The sequence below is a fragment of the Peromyscus eremicus genome, chromosome 7 (assembly GCF_949786415.1).
Source record: "Peromyscus eremicus chromosome 7, PerEre_H2_v1, whole genome shotgun sequence".
Classification (NCBI taxonomy): Eukaryota; Metazoa; Chordata; class Mammalia; order Rodentia; family Cricetidae; genus Peromyscus; species Peromyscus eremicus.
Genome location: NC_081422.1, coordinates 71,720,783 through 71,742,762, shown reverse-complemented (window position 1 = coordinate 71,742,762; position 21,980 = coordinate 71,720,783). Strand labels below are relative to the sequence as shown.

The window sequence follows — 21,980 nt, the reverse complement described above, 5'->3', positions numbered from 1 at the left end:
GCCTCAGCAGTCATAATCTGGTGATGAAATCCTGGAGGATTCTTGGAAAGCCACTGGTCTTCAGTTCATGTTGGAAGGCTGAAGAAGCTGGGTTCTGATGGCAGTGAAGGATGGCCGCAGTAGCAGCAACAGGGTAGATGCATTCACAGGCAGGGAGGAGAAGGCATGCAGGCAAAAGCAGCATTGTTTTCCCTTAGACCAATTCATGTCTGGCTGCTGCCAGAGGTGCCATCCACTTGGGGGAAGGTCTTCCAACATCAATTAACCTTTCTAGGAATTACCCTTAGTGACCTGTCCAGATGTGTGTCTCTTAATTTATTCTAGACCCAGTGAAGTTGATGATCAAGATTAGTCATCAGACGTTCACCCATTGTCTGCTTGATACCTCATTGTATCTCCTTATGTCATACTTAATTTCCAAATGAAAATAAAAAAACAGCCATAATTCTACCTAACATGATATAACTATCCTACATTGAACTAAAAACACTGTTATTAACAAAATAGGACAGAAACCCTCACGGCAATTAGAATTTCATTTCTATAACTGGTCATTTGGCCTTAACTGGTATTTATACTGCCTTTCTCTAATAACCATTCTGTATTTCCTTCACTCTCAGCTAGCAACTCAGCATGTCTTGCTTGGTTCTTTATCTGGAGAGGTGACTCATGCTCTCGTTTCTGTAAGTTATGGGCCATTTGTCATCCTGCCTGGTTTGAGTTGTAGTTTCCCACTGACCTTAATCATAGGACGTTATACCACCAAGAGACACCATAATGGATCTCTTCTACTCTGGATATACCTTTTTACATTGTGAAAAAGCAGTCAAGTTTCCTGATAGCCTGGATGAATCATCCTTTCTAACACTAACTCATTTCTCAGCCTGTTGAGAAAGTGGCCGGGGAGCCTTCTTAGCTTCCAGTTCAATTGGAATAGTTGTGCCTCCAGCAGGAGCATTTCCCTCCCTAGAATCAAAACATTTGATTCAGCAGAGCCTGAGGTCAAGCCAAATTTGGTAGTGGGTCACCAAGGATGATGGTACATCCCCATTTCTACCCCTTAATTTCAGGACTCCAAAACCCAGACTGGAGGAAAAACAATGCTATGTAATGGATACTGATGTCGCCTCCTGGAGAACCCTGCTCTAATCCTCCCTTAGAAGGGGCGTCTCTGAATAACCCACCCCGCTGGACTTGTAGAAATGTCACTGAGGTAGAAGGCCCTTGAAGTTTGGTTGGATTTGGTTTCCATCCTCGGAGGAGCATACTCTTTACCAACAGGTTCAGAGTAGTGGTTCTCTCCTGCTCCCTTGACCCTGTCAGCATATGCCATCAGTATGATTGGACTCTTTTGATACCATGTGGAAAAGACAAATGATCACAATTCCTGTGAACTAAGTTATGGCACAGAGCTGGAGAATGAATAATAAATACCCTTGAGGTAGAAGAGTAAAAGAATTGTCTCTCATGGTCCTTAAGGACAGGTATTGAGATCAGGCACCTGTAAGATTAATGGCTACTCCAGCAAGGATGGTGTTGTAGCATCTGCTACCACAGCTGCTTTTGGAGTTACAACTTGATTAAGTTTGTGATCATCCTCTCACCTGCCTCTGTGAGCTCCTGTCTTAACTGGAGGGCCACCATACTTTTGGGGGCTCCCAGAATCAGTGTCAATTGTGGACCACTGTCGAATAGGCTCTGAAAGGTCTGATCGTTTCCTTTCCCCCAGTATAAAAAGGCCATGGTTCCTTTAGGGAAGGATGGGAGTGAAACATGAAAAAAGACTAGCAAACCTTTCCACAGTTGCAGTGGGTCCTTCCTCAAGGGAACATGGCCTCCTTTTCATTCAAGGGGTCCTGGGTCTATAAACTAGCTGAAGTCTGGGAATTGGTCAAGGTGCCATGAATGTCTGTTGCTATGACTCAAGACAACCATTCATCCATGCTACAATTTTTCTGCTTACATAGCTCAAGCAGGAACTTAGGCGTCCTGTGAAGTCTGTTTCACTTCTGGGAACATGATGGTTAATTACCCAGTGCCAAAGGTCTGCACAGGTCAGACCATTATGAACATTACTTTTTCTATGTTGTCCTTTATAACAAGTGAGCTCACCTTGCTCTGGTGGTTTAGTACTGCCTCTTGACCCTTGCTGCTCTGGGTTCCACTTGACCCATTGTGTTGAGGTGTTCCAGTTGAGCAGCCGTGTGACTCATACTGTAAGGTGTGGCATACCAGGAGAAGCAGTGACAGCTCCTCAGATGTGTTGGTTCCCCTCTCACAAGCCTGTTCGTTGCAGTGTGAGTGAGGACATGTCCCCTCTGCCCCCATCTCCAGCCTTCCGGTATCCCTGAGCCTTGGGTTCATCCACACCAAGCCAAGGCGGATCAGACTGCTCCAGCTCATTCACACCAGACCGTCTTTTGACTCACACTTCAGTCAACCAGCCAAATAAACTGTTGGCACCTCTCCGGTTGTGTGAGCTAAAATATTAAACCCAGAACCTGTGCTCCTTGGGACCATACATTTTTAATGTGCTTTCTTATAGAACATATTTTCTGAAAAAAATGTAGAAAATAGTTCTGACAAGTCGGGGCCACATTTGAAGGAGGTAACAGCATCTGGATTTTCTCTTGTGATTGTATTCGGTCCTAAACATGATGAAAATGTTAACAATGCTGATGAACTTTCTTTGCTCCTCTAGATATTCCCGAAATTCCAGAAAGCATCTCCTTCTGTAAAGCGCTGCAGGTAGCTGACTTCAGTGGAAACCCCCTCACCAGGTAACCTCCTTCATACTTCACATTTCTAGTTACGATGCTCAGGGTAGCATGTCTGACAGCCGAACAAAGGATATGGCCAAGTGCCGCATCCAGGAGGTGCCTAGATGGGACACTGTCTCCACCAAATAGGATGGACTTTTAGTGTGTTCATAAATAAACAATGGAAGAGGGTACCCTGGTACTGATGGAATCATTGGTAAGGAGGACAAGGGGATCCCTGAGGACTGTATGAAGCAGGAGTTAAAGAGTACTTTTCTGAGCAGTGTGAAGAGCTGTAGCTTAAACAAAATTCTCAGTTGGGTCGACGAGATGGCTCAGCAGGTAAAGGCACTTGTCAGAAAATCTGACGGTTAGAATTCAGTGCCTGGGACCCACATAACAGAAGAGAACTGACTCGTGTTGGTTGTTTTCTGACCTCCCCACATGCACCATGCTACACATATGTGCACTGTGGTGTGTGTGTGTGTGTGTGTGTGTGTGTGTGTGTGTGTGTGTGTACCAGTAAATAAACGTCAAAATAAAATAAAAATAAATTCCCAGTTCATCTCCTGTCTTACAGGATCAGACTGAGGCTAGAGAGATTCCCAGGAAGTCAGTTTCCTTTATGGACCTTGGGGGCTACATAGTGCCTTTCTACTGAGTTATGCACCCAGCCAGAGAAGTCTTATTCAGCTTACTTTTTACACTCCAGTGCTGAAACATTTATAATACCCACTTTCTATACAAAAGCACATACACAAAAAAAGTTTTGTTGACACCCCCCTCCAACCCCCAGACAGAGTTTCTCTGTGTAACTGTCCTGGAACTTGTTTTGTAGACCAGGCTGGCCTTGAACTCATGAGACCCACCTGCCTCTGCCTCCCACATGCTGGGATTAAAGATGTGCACCACTACTGCCCAGCTATAAAAAAACTTTTAAACACCATTATTATTTCCCTACTTTGGCAATAGCTTTGGGGGTTTCCTTAGGTTTATCATTCTGAGTCTGGCTACCTGCCCCATTTTACTACTTAATTCAGCTCCGCCCTTCCTGGGTCCACAGAACACTGTCTAGGTGTGGTGGAGGGGCATTATCATGGCTTTCCTGGTGGCCTAGCTGAGTTGGGAGTCCACTGACACCTGCCTCCAAGTGTCTGTGTTGCCAGGGTAAATGAATTAGTGCCCACATGGCAATTCAGAGACAACTCTTGGGTGTGTATTCTAGAGGTTTCCCTGGGCCGGTGAGTCCATTTGTAGGATTTCTCAAGGCTCTGTACATAGCTGTTCCCTTTGAATTTGAACTGGATTTATCTTATTCATTTCAAAATTGAGACTCCCTGAGTATGGAACAATTCTCTATTTAATTTTGTTTTACCCATATCTCATTTCCAAGAATTAAATATTTTTTTATGGTGTTTCTGGTTCCTCTCTTTTGGATTTCAGTGACTGATACTCTTATCATTTATGACTGAAAAATAATAATCAAGAGTTATATAAAGCTAATACCTTTATTAACTCTTTACTGTCCTCAAGCTGTATGTATCATCTTTATCTTTCCTAGTTACCTTCACACAATTCTCTTCTCAGAACCTCTTAAGTTCGTGCTCCCCATGGCTTTAAGAGCCTGCTCAGGGCCTTTGTGCTGAGTCTCTACCCTGATTGCCCTTGGGTGCCTCTGTCAGTCTCTGCGCACTAAGGAAGCCCTTCTGTTCATTTCTCAGCGTCCCCTCCCCCACAGTTCTGATCTTTTCACCTTCCCTCAGACTGCAGGTAGAGCACCCTGTGTCTTCAGAAAGCCTTTCCGCTTACTCCCTAATGCCCCCCCGTCCTTCACAGCACCCACTCTGTGCTGTGTTTTCATAGCACTTGACATTCATATGTGAGCTGTCCTTCTGATGAAGACTCCCGAACGGACGTGAGGAAGTGACGTGCATTTCTCTCTTATTACCGTATCTCCAGTACATGGTCATTGAACTGAGCAAACTGAGCTTTAAGGCAGCTTCTATGGCCCGGCAAGCTGGGGAATGCTGTGTGGTGCAGCCGAGATTTAACCACTCAGTCACTTAAATCGCCTTCTGCTTTTCTGCTTTTCTCTTCCTAATGTCTGCTAACAGTTGACTCCACAAATTATCTGAAGGCGCTCTCCGCGAGAATACACTCAGCTTATGTGAGCCTTTCATTCCCGTTTTTTATCCTGGCCTCAAACGTGGCAGGATTCTTCGAGAAAAGCCATTTCATTTGGCGGGTGTCCTGATGTTAAGAATTAAGATGTTACCTGTGAGCTGAGGGAAACGTGGTAATTGCTTGGCTTCGCCCACTTAGTTTATGGCTGGGGAGAGAACCTCAGCTAGATGCACAGACTTCTCGACTGTGCAGCTAGCGCGAGAGCGTTGGAACCTCCTCACCCGGCTTCTGCTTCCTCACCATCCTGCATCCGTACATGCCACTCTTCCTGCTAGCAGCTGGACAAAGGCAGAGAGCAGCCAGCGACAGCATTTTATTTGCTTTAAGAACATTCTAGGTATTTTTAGGATTATAAAGGAATGTATATGTCTGGCAAAACTCAAGACAGATCAAGTGAATTCTGTCTTTTGAATTATAAGTAACTATCTTCAGCAAGCGATTCCCAATAACATAATAGAACATTCCTGTTGGTACCCTGTTCTTGGGTGCCTGGATTGGGCTTTGAATTATGAAATTAACCTGTATTAAATGTCAAAACATTAATACAGTATTTCTTTTTTTTTAAATACAAACAAACCTAGCAAAGGAAAAGTATAGTGATCAAGAGCTCACTACTAAAGTCAGAGGTCTGCTCATGCTGGAAGAGGGGGGGAGGGGGGAGGGAGGAGGGGGAGAAGGAGAAAGAGCTGCATCTCATTTTAGATGTGATGAGATTCTCTTATCTTTAGTCACGATTTTCCCTCTAAATATAGGTAACTGTAGGAATATTGAAACTAGAATTTCTTTGTAAATTTTAAATAATGATTTTGTATGGAATCCTTATGATTTTGTGGTGTTTGAGACATACTAAAGTGCATTTGTGTAGACTCCATAGTGAAAGATAACATTATCCGAAATGAGTGACTTCTTGCATTAAAGAAGCAGTCCAGACAGTAGCAGTTGGCTGACAGCCGTCAGTGTGGAGTAATCCTGTGCTCTGGGCATTCTGAGCTGCGGTGGGGAGAAGGACTGAGCAGCTGTCCTGGGGCTTAAACGCCCATGGGCCAGCTCAATTTTCTCTGCATTTTCTTCTAATCAGTGCAGTATTTTCACTCCCAGCAGGTTTTCATTTGGTTTTTTTCTTAGGATTTATTCTTTTTTTTTTGTTTGAGACGTGGTCTCACCGTGCAGCCTTGGCTGGCCTGGAACTCACAGAGACCTGCCTGCCTCTGCCTGTGAACTCTGGCCTGCAAGGTGTGTGCTGTCACACCCAGCCAGATTCTCAGCAGTTTTGGCTCCCATGGCAGCATCTTTCTTTCTCAGAGAACACCCAGCACTCCACAGCACCTTCCCTTTACTAGAGCACGCACATCTGCCATTTTTATGATTGTGATTGTGTAAGTATCCACATGGCCTGTGCTTCCCTTTGGCGGACAGAGCCTTTTGCTTTTGCTTACAGGGGTAGTATATGTAGGAAGACAAGGCAGGTATTCCATAATATAAGGTATTGCAGGAAGCTGTTGCAGCCCCCACATGGAAGGAGTCTATATTTATACTTGGCCTACACTGCTTTACTTTTTTTAATTAACAATTTTTGTTGTTGTTGTAGGTTGCCAGAGAGCTTTCCTGAACTACAGAACTTAACATGTCTTTCTGTAAATGACATCTCACTGCAGTCTCTGCCAGAAAATATTGGCAAGTAAGTTTTTACAGAAGTCTGTGAGTGCCAGGGGTGAGAGGAAGCTTGTCAGCCACATCCTCTGCCGCTGCAGCTTTTAAACGGAGAGTACCATTCACCCATCCTTTGATATCGCCTTCAAGAAAGATGAAAGTCAACCTTCCGTTTGTGTGTCCAGTTGCTCCTGTTTCATTATTTATTGTCCGTCTGTCCTCCCCTGTGTACACCTCTGCATGTGTGAGGAGTCTAGAGGACCATGCACGTCAGGTGGCCTCTTTGTCACTCTCAGCTCTATTCCTTTGAGATAGGGTCTCTCAGCGAGCCTGGGGCTGGGCTGGTGCCTAGCAATCCCCGGTGATTCCTGTCTCCACCCCTCACAGTGCTGGGGTTTCAGGCATACATTTGGCCACACTCAGCTTTTTACGTCAGTTCTGGGATCCAGATTCTCATTCTTGCTTAGCACGTGTACACTTACCCACTGAGCCATTTAGTTGTTCCTAAATTTTAATGGTTATAAACTGTCCTGCTATTTTTTATTTGTAAGAAATCTAATTTGTTTGAAGTTCTGTTTTTAAAGATTTTGTGTGTGTGTGTCTGTCTGTCTGTCTGTGTCTCTGTGTGTGTATATGTATGTAAGCATATGCCATGTGTTTGTGAGTGTTCATGGAGGCCAAAAGATGGTGTCAGGCCCCCTGGAACCGCTTGATAGGGGTGCTGGGAACTGAATTCTGGAAATTTAGGCCAACACTGGACAAAGGATACCTCACGAAACTAAAAAGTTCCTCTCCAGCAAAGGAAACAACCAGCTGAGTGAAGAGGAGGCTCACAGAGGGGGAGAGAAACTTTGCCAGCTCTGCAGCTGATACGTCAGTATCCAGAATATACAAAGAACTCCAAAAGCAAAGAGTCAAGAAAATGACCCGGTTGAACAGTGGGCTGTGGGTCTGAACAGAGAGCTCCCGAGAGAAGAAATGAGAGTAACTTAGAAGCACCTTGTTCAGACTTGTTCAGTACAAATCCATCAGAGAAGATGGCAGGTTTATCGATGGAACCTTAACAAGGACCTTTCCATAGTTAGACGAAAATGTGGAAGTTGGTATGGTGACTTACCAGATGCACGTGCCTTTGCAGAGTGTCCTTTTCCTCTTCAGCCAGGCAGCCAGTGCGGTGTCTTGCCCGCTGTTGAGTCACCAAATGCAAAGCAAAGTGTTGGAGATGATCAAGTATCACCTCTGCTGTATGTGCTCTTGGGAGTGGAGGAGGGGGGTGGTGTGGCAGCACACATTGCAGAGCTTCTTATTTTTGTGTTTTTTTTTTTTTTTTTTTTTTTTTTTTTTAGTTTTTCGAGACAGGGTTTTTCTGTGTAGCTTTGCGCCTTTCCTGGAACTCACTTGGTAGCCCAGGCTGGCCTCGAACTCACAGAGATCCGCCTGGCTCTGCCTCCCGAGTGCTGGGATTAAAGGCGTGCGCCACCACCGCCCGGCGCTTCTTATTTTTAATAAAAATATTTAAGCTGAGCGTGGTGGTGCACACCTTTAATCCCAGAGGCAGAGGATCTGTATGAGCTCCAGGCCAGCTTAGTCTGCATAGTGAGTCTTAACACATCCAGGGCTACAAATTAAGACCTGTCTTAACCATTTGTGTGTGTGTGTCTTAGATATATAAAACCATATGCATGTATATCTGCATAACCATATATATACACACACATATGTATGTTTAATTTTCTTTTATCTCCTATAAAATTGTACGTATATTCTTAATAAGAGCAACATATTGGTACATAACGTATCTTATTTAAAATAGTACATGTGAGGATTATAAAGGTACATTGTAGGTGTGTGGAAAGCAGCCTTTTATTATAGACTGTTAGGGAGTCATCTAAGCTCTATAGCAGTGGTTCTCAAGCTTTGCTTTTCTGGGCTCCAGTGGGTTCTGTCGAAGTCTTCCCAGATCACTCTGGAAGTGAGAACCAATGCTTGGGTGGTCTCTGCTGATCTTTGTTTCTCTGTTAGCTCTACTTTTGAAAAGTCCCCCCACAGACATTTTTCTAGTTAAACTTGGGGGACTGCAGTTTCAGACCCCTTGTTAATGTTTATAGCTGCATGCAATGTGCAGATGTCACTGTGGTACAGATCTGTGTAAAAACCAAGCAGAAAACTCGGAAGCCTTTCCTGCAAATGTACTTTAAAATCTGCCCGGTACCCTCTCTTTCCAAGCCCGCCGAAGTATGTTCTTCATGTAAAGGTTGAAAGCCTTCCTCTTTTGCCTCACCTCCTGTGGTGACGGGAAGAGGTGAGGAGATTCCGGATCTGCGGCTTCCCTGACCTGCGGCTTCCCTGACCTGCCGCCTACTCCCCATACTGTGATTGCTTCAGTTCCGCGTCTATACAGAAAAGACTAGGTGTTGGGTGCTCACCTGTGTGTCTATAATCAGAGTATGTACCTGCACCAGAACTCCAGTGACAGCAGGGGATGGGTGGCACTTCTCTTTTCCTGCCAGGTAACACACACAACAGAGCACACAGGATCCACTCCTTCCGCACAGCGAGGCATCCTCCTTTGTTCTGGACTAGGAGTTCCGGAGTCTCTGCCAGAAGTGTGTTGGCCTGTCCCTATGCGGTGCCCTGCACTCAGCTATAAAAAGCGGTTATGAAGAAGTAACTATGGAAAACATAGCTTCTATTGCCGTAAAACTTTCTAATGGAGAATAAGTATTGTCTATTAAAAGTTCTTAATTTTCCTGACATAAGGAGCTATGAAGGAGAAAGGGGGTTATTTTTAGGGGAGAATATCTGCCAGAAGAATGGGAAGCCTTTCTCGTTCTAGTCACAGTTCTGACATTTATCACATTTATCCCTGCCTTTGTTGCCAGAAAGCTTAAGCTAATCCGATGTGTAGTGGGAGCAGCTGGGTGTACTTCTGTGCAATGAGAGGAAGTAGGGAATGGACTTCCGCGCAAGGAGGGAAGGAGGGAGGGGGGAGGTGTTGCTGGCAGCCGCACCCTTGCTCCCAGGGCTGGCACCGACCGCCCCGCGTGCCCTTAGCGCCTTCTGCAGAGTGGTGATAAGTAAACTGATGTTTGCATTGCTGTGCATGGTCGAGTCTTTCTTGCAGATACTGCGGTTTTTAAGTTGCGTGCTTCTCACAGTAAGCACATTTTGTCTCTTCTTCCTTCCCAGGGTCTTAAGTGTTTTAGGTCCCGAGCTGTTCTGTTGAGTTTGCACTTTACATCTGCTAGGATGATTATCAAAAAGATACATGGTAGCCAGTGTCCTCTTTACACCCGCTAGGATGGTTATCAAAAAGATACATGGTAGCCAGTGTCCTCTTTACACCTGCTAGGATGATTATCAAAAAGATACATGGTAGCCAGTATCCTCTTTACACCGCTAGGATGATTATCAAAAAGATACATGGTAGCCAGTGTCCTCTTTACACCTGCTAGGATGGTATCGAAAAGGTACATGGTAACAAGTGTTATTGAAGATATAGAGAAGTTGAAACTTTTACCTGCTGCTGGTGGGAAAATACAGCAGTGCAGTATCATTGCAGCAGTGTGGGCTGGTTCTTTCTCAGAGTTGAACTCAGTTCCCACATAGCCCAGCTCTTCTAGGCGTATTAAAGAATTGAAGACATGTCCATACAAAAATGTGTTGGTGAGTTCATAGCGGTGTTCTTCATAATACCCCCAAAGTGGACTCAGACTTGGATCCATGAGAGAACAGATAAATAAGATGTACACCCATCAATAAACTACTATAAAAGAAATGAAGTACTACTACATGCTGCAACATGAATGAACCTTGAAAAGATACTAAGTTAAAGAAGAAAAAAAAAAAAAAAAGAAAGAAACTAGACCCCAAAGGTTACACAGCACTGACTTGACTCTGTTTATACAGAGGAACGAGTATGGTCAAGTCTGTAAGAAAAGAGTAGTTGTTAGAGGCTGAAGGGTAGGACACGTTTGAAGAATAAAGGATTGAATTTTAATGAATTCTTCTAGTTAGATGTACTCAAAGGAATTAAAAACATGTACGTACAAGAATGACTTTGGTTCTTTCTGAGAGGGTAAACATTTTCTGGAATTAGTAGTAATGTTTGCATAGCTTGTGAATAAATGTGCTAACAACAGGGAATTGTACACTTCAGAAAGAGAATTTAATAACTGATGAATTGCTCTAAGGTCACTAGTCCAATTGCTTGCCCCTGGCCAGCACATGTGTCCAGTCTTTACGGTGCTCAGGTGATACAGAGTGGAGGTGAAGGTTGGAGGGACTGAAACCCCAGAGAACGATCAGGGCATACCAAGGACTTGGGAAGCCTGTGGCCTAGCCCTGGCCAGTGTGCTGCTTGGTCTTGGCCTTCTCTAACTCCTCCACGAAACGTTCATGTTACTCGCTGTGAAATAATGCTATGAAGAAGAAGTTAGCGTAAGCGTACTCCTTGTGCCTTTAATTAAAATTTCTCCTCCAAGTGGAGCCTGCCTAGAATAGCAGAAATGTCTGTGATGAGCTAATGTAGTTCCCAGCACAGCCATTGGTCATTGAATAGTTCCTATCAGTAAACCTGTAATTATGATAATTTGGTGGTAGAAATAGACCAAGTTGGCAGGCCTTAGGTTCTCTGGCAGACTGAGCTAGAACATGTGAGTCTGATTTTGTATGTGCTGTCCTTGGAGCCAGTGACCTTGACTTCAGTGGACTTGAACTAAGTAAGCCCTGTGGCCGTGGCTGAAAAAGCCTAGCACTAGGCTGCTTAGCTGTGGTGTGAAGAGAAAAACCTTTGAGAAAACTGTTGCCATATTAAATACTCTTTTTTTTTGAAGTCTGGGGAATGGCTATACAATATTGTTTGAAAAGCAAAAATAATTTTTTTTTTAAAGTTTGGGGTTGGGGAGTATACTTTACTGGTAAAGTACTTTCACCAGCAAAATTGTATTTTTTTCACTCATTGTTACTGTAAATGTTTATAGTTTTTTTTTTAATAATTTTGCAGCATATTGTCATTTGTTTGGTTTAAGTATCTTTCATTCTGTTTTCTGGATGATTTGGTAATGAAAATCAAAGTGGTTTAAAGAGAGTATTATTTAAAACAGTTAAAAAAATGTGAATTTCTCAAAATAGCCACTCATTCACTCCCTTGAAATAGATTCCTAAATATACAGTCGGCCTCCGTTCTGCCTTAGAGTGTAACTTCTGCCCCGCTGTTCTGAACTGTATGAAACATGCAGGAGGCATGACTTCCTACGCTTCCCGCAGGCTCCTTAGCTTTCTCCCTCTGCTGCTGCTGCTGCAAGGCAGGCGGGGGTGGGGTGGTGGTGGTGTACTAGCGGCAAGAGGTAATTTCCGTGTCCTAGAGGACAGCGAGGCCATGCCAGCAGTGCTGCACAGAAATTTAACGTGCCGGGAATGAAAGATGAGCTGTTTATTAATAGGGGATGATTTTAAAAGTTAAAGATTGTGTCGGTAGGTGAGATACTGTGCAGCTGTTTTAAGAATAATGTGTGTACAAGGTAAAAAAGGAGACACTGTCTGCTGAGGAAAGCAGAGTGGCAGGTGTATGGTAGATGCCAGTTTTCTACTTCAAATAATATGACAGGGCTGGAGGGTGGCTTATTGGCCAAGAACATGTTTTTTCTCTTGCAGAAGACCCAGGTTCAGTTCTTAGCATTTAACAAGTTCACAAGCATCTGTAACTCCAGTTCCAGAGAATCCAGTTCCCTCTTCTGATCTCTATGGGCATCAAGCATGCACATAATACACATTACATACATAGAGGCCAATCACACATAAAGTGAATACATCTTTAAGAAAGAAAAAAAAAGACTGGGAACTGAAGGCAAGGCTCAATGGTGGTGCTTACTGCTCTTCTAGGGACACAGGTTCTGTTCCTAGCACCTTTACTGGGTGGCTCACAGTGCCCATAACTCCAGCTCCAGGAGATCTGATGCCCTCTTCTGGCTTTTGCAGCATATGCACACCCATGGTGAACATAAATTGAGACAGGCACACACACAAACACATATTTTTTTGGGGGGGGCTTTTAAAAAGACTGGAGTCATGCCTTCTTGTCTTTGCCTAAAGGAAAATTCTAGTTAAAATGTCTTTTGAAAGGTAATTGTGAGGGTGTCTTAGAAGGGAATAAGTATGGAAGGAGAACTTCTTGCTGAACATGTGGATTTAAATATGTGTGTGTCTGTGTGTGTGTGTGTGTGTGTGTGTGTGTGTGTCTTCTAATGCCTACATATATGTATGTATATACATATATATTGCCAGTTAACAAGGTTCACTCACCAACTCCAGAGTGAGAGGTAGCATAGCTGAGCACTGACAATGCTATGTGAATCCTGGCCTTTTTACTCCACAGTTATGAGAGATGTTCAGTATTTTTCCTTGTACCTTAGCTTTCTCCATACAGTTAGTTCTTGTAAAGCAGTTATAATAAATACATCATACAGTAAATTTCCAATATCATTAGTGCTAGTAGGATTATTAAAAACTAAGACTTTATATATATTAAACAATTTTTTTTTTTTTGAGACAGAGTTTGTCTGTGTAACAGCTCTGGCTGTCCTGGAACTCACTCTGTAGTCTAAGCTAGCCTCGAACTCAGAGATGCACCTGCCTCTGCCTCCCAAGTGCTGGGACTAAAGGCAAGTGCCACCTCTCTGGGCTCCTCGGTAGCACATTCTTCTGTGGGTTCTGTTAGAAATGTGGTACTGTTTACTGTGAATGGGGTATGCTGCCTTGGTGGGAACAGACGCCACGTTAATGCTGTGTTTTGGGAGGTGAGGGAAGAGCTGGTTCTTCTCGGTATCAGTGTCCGACTGCTTCTACACAGACCCTGTGCTGTGTCCGCTGGTAACCACAGCGGTCTGGAGAATCATGTTCCACAGTGGGTTGGTAGGTCCTGTACGTGGTCTAGCATGTTCCAAGACAGGATGCTAATGATAATCAAGCCCATGGTGGTTTCAAGTTAGTCTGTTGTCCTCTGACTGAGAATGGTTTGTCCAGATTCAGGAGTCTCTAGCCAAAGCCTTTTGTCTTCTGCCCCTGGTTTGTGAGTCACCAATTACAGTCTATGTAAGGTACGGAATGGCCATGCCGCACCTCCCCTTCCTGGGGTCCGACCTCTGAGATTCCAGTGGTGGAAGATGATTAATGTGATCTTTCTTCTGACACTGACTGGACTTATGGTCTTGTAATTTACCCAAGTGTGCTAAGGGACAAGGGATGGCTCAAGTTGTAAAATAACTAGCCTGGTTAATTTGAAAGGAAAATATATTAAGCGCTAATTACCGTAACAGACACTGTATTTTAGAAGATATTGAGAGTTAGTAATGAAATTTCTCAACCAAACAGGTCAGGATTTAAGCCTTTCAGACAGAGTGGCTTTCAGCATGAGGTTGCAGAGTCTGATTATAATGTCCAAATTTTTATTTTTAATTTCTGGGAGCCATTATTTATATATATGTTAATGGTAAGTGTAAGTCTACAAGTCTGACTTTTCTCCAAGAGAGATGTTGTATATGTCTAACCCCAGCTGCTCAGGAGACTCTTAACAGGAGGCTGACAGAAGCATTCTGAGCAATGGGTTAGACTGTCAAGGAGCTCAATCTACATTGTTGTCACTGCTGAGTGGAGCTGCTTTTGGGGTCCTGTTGAGGGTAGGAACTCTGCCTTAAGTTTGTAGGCATTTTAGTAATGTTTTGCTTGGGTATTGGATATGCATGGTAATGATGCCATGCACTTTCACTTAAAGAGAATTTTTAAAATCTGTATTTGTTTTTAATTTAGTATTTCAATTTTTGAAAATTTTGTACACGAGTACTATATTTGCATCATTTTTACCCTTTCTTCTTCCCCCTCCAGCTCTTGCCAAGTCCCCCGACTCCCTCTAGATTCATGATTCTTCAGTTTGTGTGTGCACATGCAACTGCATGTGAGTACAGATATAGCCTGCTGAGTGTTCTTCCTATGGGTATGCATTTCTGTTTAGGGTTGACCACTGGGGATTGGGCAGTTTATGGGTTCTCATCCCTGGATAAGACTCTACCAGCAACCACTTACTGCCTGTAGCTCTTTATCTAGGGGTGCGGCCTTCTGAGGTTCCCTCCCATCTGCTTGGCTTGTCAACTGGTGGTGTCATGGCAGATCTTGTTTAGGTGACATACTGTTAAGATTTCATGGATACAGCCTCCCTATTATATATAGAAGACACTGTCTTGTAGCAGTCATCGTGGTCCTCTGTCTGGCTCTTACAATCCTTCTGTTCCCCTCCCCCATGATATTCCCTGAGCCTTCAATGCTGTGGGATGGTCTGTATGTCAAATGCTCTGATTGGTCAATAAATAAAACACTGATTGGCCAGTGGCCAGGCAGGAAGTATAGGCGGGACTAACAGAGAGGAGAATTGAGAGAACAGGAAGGTGGGAGTCTGCCACCGCCATGACAAGCAGCATGTGAAGACGCCGGTAAGCCACAAGCCACGTGGCAAGGTATAGATTTATAGAAATGGATTAATTTAAGATGTAAGAACAGTTAGCAGAAGCCTGCCATGGCCATACAGTTTGTAAGCAATATAAGTCTCTGTGTTTACTTGGTTGGGTCTGAGTGGCTGTGGGACTGGCGGGTGACAGATTTGTCCTGACTGTGGGCCAGGCAGGAAAACTCTAGCTACACTTCAATGTATGGGTTATGTTGTAGATGTATCCAGTTGTAGCTGGGCACCCCACTGTCTGCTGCTTTCTGTATTTTGATCACTTGTAGATTTCTGTAATCATCTCGGCTGTATGAAGGATAAGAGTTAACAGTTACCTGTGGATGGCTAAGTATTATACTGGATTAGGAAAGTGGCACTCCTAAGTTCTTCTCAAGGGTCCATGACCTCATAAGCCATGGTTGGTTGGCTAGGTTTACAGTACTAGAGATGAACTCCCTGCATTGGACAGTGAATTAGTCCACCTAGACAGATGTTGATTACTTCCAAGATATAAAGCCACATTATACCACTGGAGACATCTTGCCAATCTGGTCATTGTAGTTTGAAGGCATTAGAGCGGTGTAGGGCTATTGATTTCTTTTCTCCCATAGCAATGTGCCTTTGGATATGGTAAGCGTTAGTCCTCAGAGAGGGGACTTTTCAGGTCAGTTCCAGCTCAAGTCCTCGAAGCCCTGTGCCTGAAGTGTGTGGTCTTACCTCAAAGTCAGGTCTTACCTTTGAGTTCTTGGAGATAACCGTGAGCAACCGCCATTGCCTATATGGTGTTGGGACTCTCTTGGACTTCCCTGACGAACAACTGGAAGAGAGGTTTCCCATGCCTAACCCTTGGGCGTTTGTTAGTTGATGGCTCTTGGGGGAGTATTATCACCCAAGTGGAGTCAATGCATTTACTATATATTATATGTATACATGTATTTTAAGTAAGCATAAGTAATCTCCCCCATGTCTTTTTTTCATAATATTTTTATGGATTATTTGGGAATTTGACATCATGAATCCTGAGCACACTGTATTCCCAGTCTTCCCAGGTCTCCCCCCAACCCCTGTGACTTCTTGCCCCCACACCAAAGAAAAAGAAGAAAAAGAAAACAAGTCCAATTTGTGTTGTCCATATACTCACTGGAGCACAGTCAAACTCTTGGTGGCCAGCCCCTTAAAGAGAACTGAGTCTTTCCCACCCACTCCCCTGCCAGAAACAATCAGATGTGGAGAGCTACACTTCAGCATCCTTAGCACAATCTTTAAGAATTCTCTTCAGTGGCTTTCTGTCTAGGCTATTATTGTGTGTGTGTGTGTGTGTGTGTGTGTGTGTGTGTGAGAGAGAGAGAGAGAGAGAGAGAGAGAGAGAGAGAGAGAGAGAGAGAGAGAGAGAGAGAGGTGGGGGAGGAATTTCTCTCTCTCTCAGCTGTGAGTCTGTAGTCATCAATATCATGGCAAAAGCAGCTTCCCTGCACTGATCAGGAGCACTGATCATGGACTTACACATGGTTTCTGGAGACAGTGTGGACCATCCACATGGTCTCCAGTGTCAGCATGTGCCATAGACCTCAGCATAGTATCCAGTGGCAGTACAGACCTCGGATATCAACACAACCCTCTGCCACAGTAGGACCATGGGACCAGACATGCCCCTCAGTGGCAGCATGGACTCAGACATCACCATGGCCTCAGGTGGCATCACAGGCCACTCACATCTATATGGCCCTCAGTGGTAGCACAGCATGGACATGAACATGGCTTCAGGCTGTAGCACAGACCGTGGACATCCACATGGCCCTTGGAGGTAATGCAGGCCACAGACATAAACACAAACCCCAGCTGCAGTAGAGCCACAGACCTAGACGTGGTCCTTGGCAGCAGCACAGACCCAGACATCATCCTGGCCTTAGGTGGCAGTGCAGGCCATTCATATCAATAGAGCCTCCAGTGGAAGCAAAGCCCACGGACATCAGCGTGCCTCAGGCAGTGGCCCAGAACAAGGACATCTGAATGGCCTTCAGTGGTACCTTAGGACATGAACATGGCTCCCAGCTGCTGTAGGACCACAGACATCCACATGAACTTTGGGCTTCAACATGACCTGGGGCAGTGGACCATGGATACCAAAGTGGCCTACAGGGAAGCATGGACCATAGAGGTCTTTTGAGGAGATCCAATCTAGAAAATGATCGGTTTTCGTCTTGGACATCCTGTTGTTGCTCAGAACCAGGGAGATGGTGTGTCTAGGCAGTTTGTGTTGGGAGGTGGGGGGGTGGCTGAGTCAGAACACAAATCCAGGCTGCTGCACACCATCCTGTTGGCCCTATACCATGCTCGCCCGTCCACTGCAGGCTTCTCTCACACCTATCCCCGCTGTCTCATTTCCAGTTCCACCTCCCTGCCACTCAGTCACCACTCTTTATCATTTCCACCTCTGCGTTGAATATTCATTTGTCATTTGTCATACTGGTAGTGGAAACAGTGGTGACACACACACACACACACACACACACACACACACGTACACACATGCAAACACAAACATTCATTGCAAGGAGTCGTTGGTCTGGTTCAAGGTTTCTCGTTTATAAATACTGGACCATCGCTAAGACTCATCTCAGATACCCGGCTGTTGCCAGAGTCATGGTGATCCTGCAGCTCTGGTTCCGCAGTACCGGCTCCTTCACATGCTCCAGCAGCTCGTAGATGGGGTAGGTGTTGGGGTAGACCGACTCAGAGCACTGGATCTGGGCCTAGATGGCAGCTGAGTTGGTGAGCCACTGGCGGGGCCGGCCTGGCTTCTGCCACCACTGCTGGCAGCGGGCCCCTATGGCTTTTTCAGGCATCTTTCTGAATGAATTGTCCTCTCTCCCCCTTCTCACTTAATGACACCCATTTCCCTCATTCATCCCAGCTTCATAGCTCCTGTGTCTTACTGACCTGCTTTCTAGAGCTGCTTCTCTCTCCTCTCCCCCACACCCGCTACCCCATGGTCCCTTTCTACTTTTTACTTTAGGATACTCACATCCAAAGATTAGGAGCCAGGATCCACAGATAAGAAAGAACAGTGTTTGTCTTTCTGGGTCTGGGTTACCTTGCTCTGTATATTTTCTAGTTCCATCCATGTACCTGAAAATTTCAGTTTTCTTTACAACTGAGTAGAATTCCATGTATCATATCTTTAACAACACAAAGTGGTAAAAATTCAGGTGTTTCTTAGTTTGGTTAAGGAGGTGAGACTACTGTGTGCATTGGAGATCGAGAAGTGGTTTTAATGTTTAGCTGGGAAACTTCCAGCAAGCGGTGAGCTCCTAAGATGGCCTGATCAATCCAGTGTAAGGGCAGTCCCTGGCTTGGGGCCAGGTTGAACTGTGGCTTTGCTTCTTCCTAATGCAGGATGCCTCAGTCTTCCCTCTCTGTCATCCTAATGTTGCCCACAAGATGGTCATGACTGACTTGGTGAGAAGAGGTGTGAAGAGGTGTAAGAGGAGCCCTGTCCAGCTCCTCCCCTCTCCAGGTTCCCGTCTGTGTTTCAGGTGGAGGTGCTCAGACCAAAACTTCAGAAACGTGGTACAACACAGATCTGAAATCTGTGCATAAAACAGCTTTTCCAGATGCATTTGATGGGGCTGGAGAGGTGGCCCAGTGTTTAAGAGTATGTATCACTCTTGCAGAACACCTGAGTTTTGTTCTCGGCAATCACCATCAGGTAGTTCCAAATTGGCCTGTAACTCCAGCTCTTAGGGGATCCGATGCTGTCTTCTGGTGTCTACGAGCAACTGCTCACAAATGTGCATCTACAGCCCCCTACACACACACACACACACACACACACACACACACACACACACACACAAATTATATAATTAAAAAAAAAATTAAACAATTTTACAAATCTTAAAATGCATTTGATGGTGCCTTCTAAGTGACATTTTCTGAACCAGTAGATGTCCTTAGTTTGTCGAAATAGCTATGGAGGTAATGGATAAGATGACCGTTCTGCCAGTGATTTTTTTTTTTTTAAATCTAAATGTGAATGTAGGCAGGGGGAGGGGGGTTACTACCTTTCTAATAAACCTGGTGGAGTGACGTGAACACATATCTCTGAAATCAAATCTTTGCTTTTCCCTTTCTAAGTGTAACTGTTAGCATTGTGTGTGTAAAAATTCAGGTGTTTCTTTGTTTGGTTAAGGAGGTGAGACTACTGTGTGCATTGGAGATCGAGAAGTGGTTTTAATGTTTAGCTGGGAAACTTCCAGCAAGCGGTGAGCTCCTGAGATGCCTGATCAGTCCAGTGTAAGGGCAGTCCCTGGCTCAGGGCCAGGTTGGTCTGTAACTCCAGCTCTTAGGGGATCCGATGCTGTCTTCTGGTCTGGATAGCTATCCCCCCCCTCCCCCATGGCAGTACCTCCATGTGAACACTTGATTGAAAGTAAAGCTAGAACTTTCATTGCTCACCCATTCCATTGGGAAAACATTGGGGTTAAGTCCATGAGTGATTATTTAGAGCAAAGATTTTAGTTTTCTTAAATCATGTTCATTTGACATCTCTGTTGGCTTTGGCCTTTGCTGGAAACACTATTCAGTTTTCAGATTCTTATTTTTATATGTATGGGTTTATGTGTGTGCACTATGTACACACAGTGCTGGAAGAGAACATTAGCTCCTCTGTAACTGGAATTACAGACTATTGTGAACCATCATGTGGATGTTCAGAACTGAACCCAGGACCTCTGGAAGAGAAGCCAATGCTCTTAAATGCTGAGCCATGTCTCCAATCCCTTATTCAGTTTATAATTGGACAAGATTCAGAATGTATACTGTCCTTAGCATAGTTAAAAATGTTCCTGGCAAACACATGTTGAGAATCTGTGTGTACAGATACGGATCTGTATCAATAGATGGAAGGGCTGTTTACTCATATTTATGCTCTCTGGCTTTTTAGTCCACATGGTCCTAGTTTTGTTGTTTATTGTCGGAAAGGCAGAAAGTAAAGGATTAAGGCAGATTAGTGTTGATGTTCAGAAATAAAATCCCTCCAAATATAGATGCTGCAAAAGCAATATTAGCAAAATTACTTGGGGTTGGCATGGAGACTAGGTACCTGTGAGGCGAAGGATGGTCGCTTTTTGGAATCTGTACCATGCAGTGCAGAATTTGCTCAGTATGTGGGGGCTTTGTTGATGAGTCACTGTCTGAAAGTGACCCAGATAATCATCGTTAGGGAGAGCATCTGCCTGTGGCATAGTGTCTTGACAGACTCTCTTATATCTGAAACACAGGAGAGTCTGCTCCAAAGAGCACCATGCTAGGGTTTAGTAAGGATAAGAGCAACGTCAGTGTAGCTACAGTATTAAGTCAGCTGTATGGTCAGAGCCTCCCATTATATTATCTCTGATGAATTAAAAGGGCGGCATTTTCCCTGGTGTTGGTGGCTATGGGGTAGTGCACTTGGCCTTTGTTGAGGCACCCTAGTTTAATTTTTTTTATTACATTTATTTGGGCTGGGACATGCCACTGTAAAGGTCAGAAAACAATTTGCAGAAATTGGTTCTCTCTTTCCACCAGTAGATCCTGGGGGTAGAACTCAGGTTGTCCGGCTGAGCCTTCTTGTCAGACTAAGGCACTCTGCTTCAAAACAGGCATGATATTTCACTGATAGCGGGAAGAAGTCCTAGCCTCTTAAGATTAAAGGCACCGCTGTTCTTATAACAGCACATTTTTAACATTCTGAAGCTGAGAGGCACATAGTTGGCGTCTGTCTTAGTTCAGGGAGTGGTCGTCTTTAGTGGCTAGTGAGTTCTTTCCACGTCTCATGTATAAGGTATTTGTGGGTCAAACACTATACTTTTATTAATGCCATTGTATTGAAACTTGGGAAGTGAAGATTATGTTGATTAGTGGTGGTGGTGGCGGTAAATATTTTTATCCTGGGGAGTAACAACAGGAAAGGTTTTAATAAGAGCAGCATGTGGGGGTGTGGACGGTGGAGGGGGAGTAGGACTGTCTGAGGCGTTTTCTTAACACTGCTTTCTTCTTTGAATTTCTAGTCTTTATAACCTGGCTTCACTGGAACTGAGAGAGAATCTTCTTACGTATCTTCCTGAGTGAGTCTCTGGGGAAAATAAGGGGATTTTGTGCAGAGTGACTGGCAGTATAGCCCTTCCTGAGCGGTCTTCCTGCCACATCCACATGAGCCGTGCTTTCTTTAGGAAACTAGTCCAAGACAGGAAGTGCACTGCTCTGTGTGCCTCAAGCCTTCTCTGAGCATCTTTGTTGTTGGTTGTTTCAACAGCTCTCTCGCCCAACTGAGGAGACTCGAAGAACTCGATTTAGGAAACAATGAAATCTATAATTTGGTAAGTGTGTATCTGAGGGAGTTGATGTTTTTTTGTCCTCATAATCTCAAGTGATTTTGAGAAGTTCAGTAGGGATATATTTCTTCAGGTACAGCTAGGAATCATGGGGAATGTGCTTCCGTTCACAGTGGTTGAGAAATACGGTTTGGGGAGAGTCAGGACTAGTGGGGTGATCATGAGGGGAGGTGTTTGCATTCTAGGGAAGAGTTTGGACAGTTTTAGGGGTGGAGTCTTGATAGAAGAGAACTAACAACCAACCTGGCTGTGGTACCCTGTTCCATTTGATGATTCTTTCTCCCATAATGGAAGATGGAGGTCTAGGGTCTTGTTACTATGATGTTACCTTTTGTTCCAGCCAGAATCAATTGGGGCGCTCCTACATCTGAAGGATCTCTGGTTGGATGGAAATCAACTGTCTGAATTACCTCAGGTAATTTAGTGCCTCCCAAAATATACAGCAACAGCAGTAAACTGTGTGTTTTTCCTGCTTCTGTGGGGCTTTCTAGAAGACCTCAAAGATAAGAAACATTGTTTAAA

At 44.4% G+C, this 21,980-nt stretch overlaps 1 protein-coding gene across 3 annotated transcripts in view; it reads left to right on the top strand.

Annotated features, from left to right (window-relative positions):
- The window catches only part of Lrrc1 (leucine rich repeat containing 1), a 119,921-nt gene that overhangs the window by 73,353 nt on the left and 24,588 nt on the right, over window positions 1-21,980 (top strand). For all 3 annotated transcript variants that reach the window (XM_059268257.1, XM_059268255.1, XM_059268256.1), the window contains 5 exons: window positions 2,702-2,780; window positions 6,532-6,621; window positions 21,135-21,191; window positions 21,380-21,443; window positions 21,799-21,873. In XM_059268257.1, coding sequence (XP_059124240.1) covers window positions 2,702-2,780; window positions 6,532-6,621; window positions 21,135-21,191; window positions 21,380-21,443; window positions 21,799-21,873 — 365 coding nt within the window. The remainder of the gene's footprint in view (window positions 1-2,701; window positions 2,781-6,531; window positions 6,622-21,134; window positions 21,192-21,379; window positions 21,444-21,798; window positions 21,874-21,980) is intronic.